General features: G+C 48.0%; 1 protein-coding gene across 1 annotated transcript in view; it reads left to right on the top strand.

Annotated features, from left to right (window-relative positions):
* The first annotated feature begins 2,450 nt into the window (after positions 1-2,450).
* DCTD (dCMP deaminase) overlaps positions 2,451-10,469 on the top strand; it is a 97,096-nt gene continuing 89,077 nt past the window's right edge. Inside the window, exons 1-2 of the mRNA XM_029581542.1 lie at positions 2,451-2,781; positions 3,075-3,186. Of these exons, the coding sequence (XP_029437402.1) occupies positions 2,519-2,781; positions 3,075-3,186 (375 nt within the window). The 5' untranslated portion in view covers positions 2,451-2,518. The remainder of the gene's footprint in view (positions 2,782-3,074; positions 3,187-10,469) is intronic.

Genomic DNA, 10,469 nt, shown 5'->3' with positions numbered 1-10,469 from the left:
GGCCCGGGAGCGATCTGCCGCTCCCGGGTCGTCGGTTGCCACTAATCAAAATGGCGCTGTAGCCTTCAGCCCTGTTGCAACCGTCCCTTCCCGACGGCTTCACTCCGCCTACCTTTCTTTCTTTGCACCTCCTCTCGCTGTGGATGGACTCCTGGGTGCCGCGGCGTCTGCCTGCCGTCCTCTCCGGTGTCCCTGGACCGGCTTGGGTGCTGCCTCCCGCCATGCTCTGCTGGTACCTTAGGGCGCGTGCGCCGCAGGACCCTCACTCTTATTTCCTACTTGGTGTGAACCTCAAGGGTGTCCCCCTGTGATGATGTCATGCTGCCTGGATATTTAAAGCCTACGATGTTTGCTAGCCTTTGAGTTAACAAGGGTGATTGTTACAGATAGGATTCGCTCTCCGTACCCAGCTAACTCTGCCTCTCAAATTTCCATTGGACTCTTAATACTAACGGGGTACCCGCTCCTCGGGGACCTCACTTACTTTTCAGGTCGCTATCAGGAGACCGGTACTCGCTCCTCGAGGGCCCATGTTCCCTGACTCGCTGCCTGCTCCTACCTTCTCTTCTGCCTGAAAGGATTCGCTACCTTCAACACCAGTGAGTACTACCATCTTCACCTCAGAGCTGTTCCCTGGAACCAGGTACTCGCTCCTCGAGGCCCTGCCTCCGTTCCAGCCCTAGTGCCATCTCCTACTGGAACCGCTGTGTGAGTACATTACCTTCAAGCCTCTCAGCTCTCAGGGATCAGGTACTCGCTCCTTGAGGGCCTGCTCTCCCTATCCTGGGGTTCTCCATACTGGGGCTTTGTCCATATTCCACTGTACTCATTATTCTCAGTTCTTTCCACTACAGCACTGCTACCAGAGGAGTCGCTGTTCCAGCGCCTGAGGGATACTAGCCCAGCCGGGCTACATCTGCTGCTCACTACTGCCACCTCTGGTGGCTTCATCACATTGTCTAATAAAAGATCAATCTCTGTGTTTGTGTGTCCTAAGCTGAGCCTGACCTGTGACCCCTCACGGGACTTCCCCCCGTGGGCGTGGTCAACTGCCACAGTGTCCAAGGTTCTACCCAAACCTCACTGATTATAACAAGCCCCTACCATGTGACAGGGGCTACTGGTGCCATTGGTTGGCTCCTGTCGCATGGTGGGGCTAAAGGCCACAGCGCCATTTTGGTTAGTGGCAGCAGAGGCCCCGGGAGCGGCAGATCGCTCCCGGGCCCTCTGCTGGATCACCGGGGGGAAGGCAGGGTGAGGCAAGGGCTGGGCAGAATTTTGAAGGGGCACATTTTGCCCTTTCAAAATTCTGCCGCCTGAAGTGGCCGCGAGCGGCAGCGGTGCCCCCTAAATCTCGGCACCTCTAAATCCCCCTAAATCTCAGCTGCCACTAACCAAAATGGTGCCGTGGCCTTTAGCCCCTACCCTGTGATGGGGCCAACCAATGGCACCGGTAGCCCCTGTCACATGGTAAGGGCCCCTGTCACAGGGTAGGGGCTGAAGGCCACGGCGCCATTTTGATTAGTGGCAGCCGAGGCCCCGGGAGCAGCAGATCGCTCCCGGGCTCTCCGCTGGACCAGGTGCTTTGTGAGTTGTTTTTTTTTGGGGTGGGGTGTGGCGACATGTGGTTCCTGCCCCTGGAGTCAAGCGGGGGCAGGGCTGGGGGGCAGCACAAGGCTGAAGGTGCCTAGGGCGCCCAATCTCCTTGCACCAGACCTGCTCTGACACAATGTGTGGGTATTCACTCTCTCTCAGACAGTAAAAGGCACCACGTAAGGGCTTGGCCAATGCCCTTGCCCTCAGAAAGCCGTAAACTGAATATATTAAACTTCTCAATGGAAAATAGCACTAACTGCCAGCATACAAATACTAACAACTGCACCTATGAAAAGGCAACACTTCTTATTACACCAGACACTAAAATACAATACTTCCTTTAGGAAGACAGAACAAGCCATGCTGCTATAGATCCCAACACAGAACCTACATTGTAGCAGAATACCTTACCTCTGTCACACATGCAGAACATAGACAGGTCCACACCAAATACAAAATAAAAAGACCATAAAGTATAAACAGAAACGTGCAAACAGAAACTAAACTGGAAACTGCCACAAGCCGGACTCTATATACAATGCAACAGAAAAACTGAAATATCACCATTCCTCAGAAACATCAAACAATTAAATAAAAAGCAAAACGGACGACGAGAAGGCGGATCATAAACATTTTTATTCTTATGGGGAAGAGGCGGCCTAGAAAAGCAGCGGCTTCGAGAGTTCCGACGATCTGCAGGCTAATTTATTTCTTGGTTACTTTATTTCACAGAAACTTTACTCTGTACCACGTGCAAGAGGAAGGACATCCTGTGCAGCTCCCGGTCTTGTCTATTGCTGGCCCAATTGATGCGTTTGTGACTCAACGCCCTTTCTATCTGTCCGGGAGGTGCGGCAAATTGTTTCGTCAGGGGAGGTGTCGCTGAGCCCTGGCGATCGCGAAAAGCCGGCGTCGCTGACTAATGACGTCGTTACCCGCCGCCTCGGTTGTGGCGCGAACCGATTTGGCGATGTCTAGGAGTCCAGCTGTGGCGGGAGATGCTGATTTTTTGGAGCATCTGACTCAGTCCCCAGTGATGGTCCCTATGGTTGTCCAGAATGATCCCGCAGGATTGGCTAAGGGGCTACCTGGAAAAAACCCCGTGAGTGACCTGGACCGGAACAGATCAGAGGAAGGAGGAAACAATACGAGAGCCCTGTGTCAACCAGAAGTGGAGGAGTGCAGGTGAGTTCTGATTAAGTCCGCAAAGGTGACTTTGTGGGTGATCTGGGAGGCTTAAAGCAGATGGAATAATCATTTGGCGGGACATTACAACATGGTGTATTCTTTTAAGTGACCTAGAGTAATCATTTTTGTGTCTTAAGTTTACGAGTGAAAAAAAATTAAAATAAAATAAACCAAAAGGCGAAAGGATACTCTACGAATAGTATCACGGAAATAATGTGGTACCAAAAGTTCTTGTGCTTCATCTGAAGTTGAAAACTTCATTCTATTCTTAACTTTGTTTTGTGTGTCAGGCTTGAAAATGAAACTATTTGTAAAAAACGAGACGACTATTTGGAGTGGCCTGAATATTTTATGGCTGTAGCTTTTTTATCGGCACAGCGAAGCAAAGATCCGAGTTCTCAGGTAAGAAAAGACAAGAATTTTAATTTGTATATAAGACTATAGAATATATACTGCAAACTTGTATAGTATGCCAAAATAAGCCTTGTAAAATTCGTTCACATTCATATGATAGAGATTTAATGTTAGTCACAAACAAGTAAGCTACCACCTCACAATCAAAATAGGGAAAAAATGAATGAATTCAGAATTTTTATTTTACCACTGAGATGTAAGAAGGCAAGGCCTTTTCTTGTACCTTGCAATTTTTATAGATATTGTACATGAGCTAATAAGGATGCTAAAATGTTTCCTTTTGATTTATAAGAAACTGGTACTTTTGAAAGTAAATATTCATCAAGAAAAATTATTGAACTTAATGAAACAAAACCAACTTCTTTAAAATTATATGAAAAATGTTGTGAAATTTGCAAACAAGTTTTTAGGACTTTGCATAGCATGTAATAATTTTGTAACTTCTCAGACCCAATGCAAAGATATTAGGCACCCTAGGTGAACTTTGTAGCCACATGCCCTTCTCCATCCCCAGTAACACCTTCCCACCACAGTAACATAGCTACGGGTGGACCATGGCTTACCCAATATTTTCTAGGTATTTCCAAGTTTCTCTGTGGAGCCCAATAACAAGCAGCTAGCAGTCATCTAGGGCCTATAACAAGCAGACAGGTGGGGCAGGTTCAATCACCATGTGGCATCATGGTGGGGCCAATTGCAGGAGGCTTCTTGCAGCTGAAGAAGTTCATAGAAGTGGGAAGATCAGCAGCCGTCATCTGGGTGAGGAGTGGCAGGAAGATCAGTGGCTCAGCATGGAAAGGAAGATCAGTAGCAGCCTAGTCAGTGGCAACACTCAAAGGGTGGGTGGGGGGGCGGGACTCCTAGAGAGCTAGAAGAGTGAATATCAACTGCAGCTAGCCAATGCTCAATGGTGGCAGGAAGATCAGTGTCCCAGCTGATGAAAAGGAGGGTCAGCGTTTATGCTGTCGGTGACACATGCAAGGATCAGCAGCTGGGGGAGAGGGGGGGACTCCTGCGTGAGGAGGCATAGCATCTGAGGGAGAGAGCATAAGGCTGCACATTAGAACTTCTGTTATACTTTGCAAGAGAACTTCACCAGGCATGGCTGGCAGATTGGATCAACTTGAAGAGGAGGGTGTGGCTGTAGCGTGACGGTAAGAAATTTGTGAGACTAGCCTGCTGGGAGGGGGAGAGTGAGAATGAGATTGCTGTGGCTAGAGGTGGGTGTTTGGGGGTGAGCATGAGGCTGCTGGGGAAGGAGTGAGGATCAGAAGGGCTGAAAACGAGATCCCTGGGAATGGGATGAGGGTGAGACTTCTGGGCAGTAGGGGAAGTGTAAGATCAGCGAGGGAAAGAGGTGAAAGTGAGACTATTTGAGATGGGAGAGTATAGGGGATGAGCTTCTCAAACCCACCTGCTTCCCCAGCAGTCTCAAGTCTCAACCCTCTTCCTCCCAATGAGGTTCACTCTTTTTTTTAATTTTTTTTTTAACTTCTCTTTCTCATATCGGGGGGGGGGGGGGGGGGGGAGAGACATTAAGAGACTGTTAGGAACGTGGACCCTTGAGTCGGCTGAGACGGATGGTGATGCTCTGTGGGAACCCACAGTGGACTTCGCAGCTGGGAGGCGGCGCTGGAGAGATGGCCCTGGAAGGCTTCACCCTTGGAAGCCTACGGTCCCCCCGGGAGGAGCCCATGAGGACCCGAACCGCTGGGACTTAGGTGAGGTCCTCTGCGATCGAGGACCAGAAGAGAGAGGCCATGGAAGCAGCCGGCACCAGGAGGTTGATGAAGACTTCACCCTTGGAAGCCCTTGATTCCCCCCCCGAGAGGAGCCTGTGAGGTCCCGAGCCGCTGGGCCTTAGGCGAGGCCCCCCTGGTAGGTGAAGAACCGGATACCTGTGGATGAGGAGAAGGCAGAAGCCGGAGTCCAGCCAGGAACAGAAGCTGAAGTCAGAAGTCTGTGGACGAGCCAAGGTCGGAAGACAAAGCCAAGGACAGAAGCAGAATCGGAAGTCCAGGGACGGAGGCCGGAGTCAAAAGCCAGAAGTCAGAAGCCGAAGACCAGATCCGGGATCCGAAGCAGCAATTAGCAACTCAGAGTGAACCTCGTTGCAAGGCAAGGTAAAAGCCTAGCTGCAGGGTTTTAAATATCCCTGCAGCATCTGATGTCATCTGGAGGCAGTCTTCTGGTTTTCCGCGCTGGCCTCTTTAAATTCTTTGCCCCTGTGCGTGTGCGTGCCTGGGGGCGGGGCCAGACGTGGCAGATCGCCGGCATCTCCCTCAAGGAGGGAGCGCCGCGGCTGAGGCCAGGACGGGCCTTGTCGTTGTTTCAGTGGCCCGGGCTGGCCTAAAAGTAAGTGGAGGTCCCGGGGCCCGGCCCGGGACCGTAACAGAGACTGCTAGTGACAGGGATTGGGACTTTTTCTCAAGTCTGATGCATGACAGTTTGTACATGTGTTGCCAAAGTAAAGCATAGAGTTTTAAATAAAAGGAATATTTGTGAAAAATTACATCATGGTTATGATGATTTAATATAATTACAAGTTAAAGGACAGAGCAATTCTCAGGTTTTGGATCTGGTCCTTATTGCACTTAGTGTCAGATTACATTTCTGGACTTGTGGCAGGATACAGCATATTTTGTTGCTATAACGCCTGATTTTCCAGTTTTTGTAGTACAGGATGGATACACTTTTGGAATAAAAATTGTGGTGTGTGTGTTTTTTGCTAATGTATTTTTAGATATGTTATGCTTATTATTGTACTTATTATTATTGTGGTAAAACTCCTTCCTGGACATACCCAGATCATTCCAGACCAGTGGGTTTACACCTCCCTACCAGCAGATGGAGGAAGAGAACAAAACCTTGAGTCACTGCTACATATCCGAGAGTGCCACCTCCAGTCCCTCAGTATTTCTCTGTCTCCAGCAGATGATAGAAGTGCAAACCTGCAGTCCTGACTGACCTGGAAGTTTGTGAAGTGTTTCCTGAGGTGCCAGGTTCCGATTGGCGGGCCATCCCTTGGGTCGAGCAGGGCGATACCCCTGGCCGTTTCAGCCCACTGTTTCCAGGGCCCCTGAAAGCTAGGGGACTGGCTCACTCTTGGTACCTCGAGGTCCCCTCCTGCCCGCGCTGGACTCTCCAGGGAAGTATCCCTGCTGGGGATTTTTGCTTCTTTCTCTTTGTGGGTAAAGCTAATTTAAAAAAATAAATAAATAAAAAAGCCTGCATTTGCTTCTGTGGAGGCTCTGGAGATTTTCCAGTCTGGAGTAATCGGCCTGGGGGGGCTGTACCAGGGGCAGCCAGCCTCCAGAGCTGTTGGAGCTGGTAAGGGAGTGGGAGCAGTATGGGCAGGTGCTGGAGCCTTCTCCCAATGGGGGTCTCATGATTTCAGCGCGCCGCATTTTTTTTTCTGTAGACTTGCGTTTTGCCTGCTCTGCCTGCCCGTCTCTGCCTTTTTCCCGCGTTCTGACGGTTGCTCAGCAGCAGTGCTTCGGGGGCCATCACGTAGTGAGGTCCACTTCACGCAGCAGTGTGTCTGCTTAACAGGGAGATTGTATTTTCTGCCGGGATATTTATTTTATTTAAGTCTTTTCTATACCGTCGTTAAGTAGCTTCCGTCACAACGGTTTACAATAGGCACATAAAAATAAGGATGCTGAAACATTACTTTACACAAGTGCCATATCTGTCCGGTACATAGTTTTTTAAAAAAAATAGAATAATTGGAGTGTGATACAATACTGTTCGGAGTTTTTTTTTTTTTTTTGTTTTTTTTTTTTTCAGAATTAAAAGCAATGCTAACTTTATCAGTGTCACTTTATCTTATAGTGATGGATGATAAGGCAAAGTAATATAACAATAAAATACAGCTACACACGTATTGATTGTGGTGTTGTGTGTTTGATTTTCATTTTTCATTTGTTCATACCTCTCACTTCGCCGGCTTCACTACTCACCTACTCTCTTTGATAAGCTTGCTTAAATAGCCAGGTTTTTAGATTTTTTCGAAAGGATTTGTTGTCACTTTGTAACCTTAACTCTAAAGGCATGGTGTTCCACAGTATGGGTCCTGCCAGAGATGGAGCTCTCTTTCTCTTACTTGGGTGGGTCTTGGTGTTTTTATTGATGGAATTGTAAGGAGTGCTTTGTTAGCTGATCTTAGATTTCTGTTTGGTACGTGTACGGGGAGGGCTGTGTTAAGCCAATCTGCTTTTTCGTTGTGTATTAATTTATGTATGGTGCAAAGTGTTTTGTATTGAATTCTTTGTTCAACTGGTAGCCAGTGTAACTCGGCTAGGGTTTCTGTGATGTGGTCTTTTTTTACTTTTTCCGGTCAAAATTCTTGCAGCGGTGTTTTGTAGAATTTGTAGTGGTCTGAGTGATGGTAGACCTAGTAGTAAGGCATTACAGTAGTCTGTGCTTGCAAAAATCAATGTTTGTAGTTGTTAGCAGTGGTTTGAGTCTTCTGAGAACCACGAGTTTGCTGCATCCCTCTCTCACTTTTAATGATATATGTTGTTTTAGGCTTAATTCTGAGTCGATTATAACTCCTAGGTTCCGTACTTTCTCTGCTAGTTCTATTTTTTGGTTGTTTAGAATTGGTAGAAAAACTGTGGGCAGCAGCCTGAAAGGCATGTGGGACCTGGTCCACCTGCCCGAGTCCCCACTCCCTGTGCACAGGTTGTGCCTCGGGGAGGGGGGCTGCTCTCCTCCAAGGGGCCCAAGCTCAGGAGGGCCTCCCAATCGGGGTGGGGGAGGGGGGGGAGTGTTCCCACCTGCTTCTCCTGCGGGAGATCGCAGCAACGCTGAATCCCCTCCTCCAGGGACCTGGGGAGGAGTCTCCATTCAGTAGCCCTGTGCAGGCCTTGGGGGGAGGGGTTCGGGAGGCTTTTCCCCAGAGTTTATTTTGCTGATGCACGCCGCCTTCCTGGCTCAGAAGGCAGGTGCTTGGAGAACCAGGGAGACATCCTCTGGGTCGTCCAAGAGACCACGCTTGGGGGTCTGCGGGCTCTCTGGGCCATGCAGCTTAACATTGTGGATCACGGGTCTCTCTCTCTGGACCCTGTCCCCAGGGACCTGGATGACGCAGATGAGCCGCAGGAGCTTCCCAGAGATATTTATTTATTTAAAAACTTTTCTATACCATCGCAACGGTTTACAAATAGGTATATGTAGGTAGGTATCGTACATTCTAACAAGTGCCAACTAAAAACTGTTACAATATCATTCATAAAGTTAACGTTTTGGGTAGTGATGGATTAGTCTGGGAAAGTTTATTGAGGTACTTTATTTCGGTCTATTTCTCTACCGTATTATGTATTTATAATATTGTGATGCCATTTATTCTTAGCTGCGTTTTTCTGAATTTTTCATTCTCTCTCTCCCCCACTGTTTCTTTTGGAAAGGCTTGCTTAAAGAGCCATGTCTTTAAGGTTTTCTTAAAGGATTTGATGTCACTCTGTAATGTGAGCTCAGTGGGCATTGTGTTCCATAGAAAGGGTCCAGCCAGTGATAAGGACCTTTCTCTTACTTGGGTTAGTTTTGCTGATTTTACTGTAGGGATTGTTAGTAGTGCCTTGTTAGCCGAACGAAGGTTCCTTTGTGGGACATGGACTCTTAGAGCTGTATTTAGCCAGTCTGCTTCTTTATCATATATTAGTTTGTGTATTGTGCATAAGGCTTTGTACTTGATCCTGTATTCAATTGGTAGCCAATGTAGTTCTGCTAGAGTTTCTGTTATATGGTCCCTTCTTTTTTTTCCTGTTAGTATTCTGGCTGCAGTATTTTGAAGTATTTGTAGACCCGGATGTTGGTCTGAGTCCTGGTCCTGATGCCATTGATGATCCGGATTCTGTGGATGCTTCCAGGGCAGATAGTTTGCATATTTAAAAGAGAAGAGTTGCGCCATCTCATTCTCCAGGTGTTAGACGAGCTGGAGGTCAAGGTGGATCCAGAGGAGTCAGACAGCGAGGGCGTCAACCCAGTTCTTGATGGTCTGCAGGATCCTCCCAGTGCTTTTCCCATTTCTAAAAAGATTCAAAAGCTTATTAGCTGGGAATGGGATTCCCTGGAAGCAGGCTTGAAGGTGGGGAGAGTGATGTCCAAGCTATATTGCTGAACAAGCATTTGGATCGTCTGAGAACACCTCGGGTGGATGCGGTGGTCTCCACAGTGACCAAGAAGACTACCATTCCGGTAGTGGGGTCGGCCGCACAAGAACATGAGAAATTGCCATAGTGGGTCAGACCACTATGGCCCAAATTGACGGGCGCTCAAGCCAATGAAAGTACGCTTCGCTTCGCTCGCGCCGTGACTGGAGAGGGCACAGAACAGTGGGCTCTTACCTGACTTCACAATCTTCAGATGAGGGCTGAGCCAGGAGAACCGGGACCTGCGCGGGGGGGACCATTGCAAGCTGCTTTCACCGCCGGCTGCCCCCTCCGGAGGACGGCAGAGAAGGAAAGGGGCTGAAAGCAACAAAAAGTAAGTTGGTAACATGTCAAGTCACTTCGGGAGGAGGTGATTTTAGGTTTCCTTTTGGGGGAAAGTTTGCCGTCTATCCTTACCCCTGCCTCTAACGCAGGGGTAGGGGTAGGCGGTAAATTAGCAGGTTAAACGCGCGGCAAAACGGCAGGGTAAAAAAGTGATAGTCGGGGCGTGCGTTACTGTATGGGAGGGAATAGCTAATTCGATCGTTTACATGTAATATACATGCCGCGGGCGGAAGGGGTTACCCGGTGATTTAAAGAGGCGGTAAGAGTAGGTTAAAGAGGATAGTGTATCGCAGGTAGGACTAACGCGGCCGAAAAGTGAGTAGAAAGCAGGTTAGGAGCAGGGTAACCACGGCCGCACTTTACTGTATTGACCTGTTAGCTTGGAAGGGATTCATTGTAAATGTGTATTTTGAGGTAGCATGCCCTGGTATGGTATACTGTATAAATGCTGAAATGTTCAAGTAAACAAAAATCTAAGTCTGCTTTAATGTTGAAAGGAAAGCATTGCTACTGTGTCGAAATTCAAATCATGCTTTCTAAATGCATATTTGTTTGGAAACTCTGCCAGACATCTATAATGACAAGAGAAAATGACTCTTCTGCTTCTGTTTCATGAAACAAGCAGAGACCTATAATGGTCAAAGAAACTGAACTTTATTGACTGTTTGTTAGTTGTAATATTGTCAGACGGTATTGATATTTTTCTTTTATGTGCTGGATCACTTAAAAAGGTCTCCCAGCAGGGTACAATAATAAACATCACAATCCAAT

This window comes from Rhinatrema bivittatum, chromosome 1 (assembly GCF_901001135.1).
Source record: "Rhinatrema bivittatum chromosome 1, aRhiBiv1.1, whole genome shotgun sequence".
Lineage (NCBI taxonomy): Eukaryota > Metazoa > Chordata > Amphibia > Gymnophiona > Rhinatrematidae > Rhinatrema > Rhinatrema bivittatum.
This window is presented reverse-complemented; position numbering and strand designations above follow the sequence as displayed.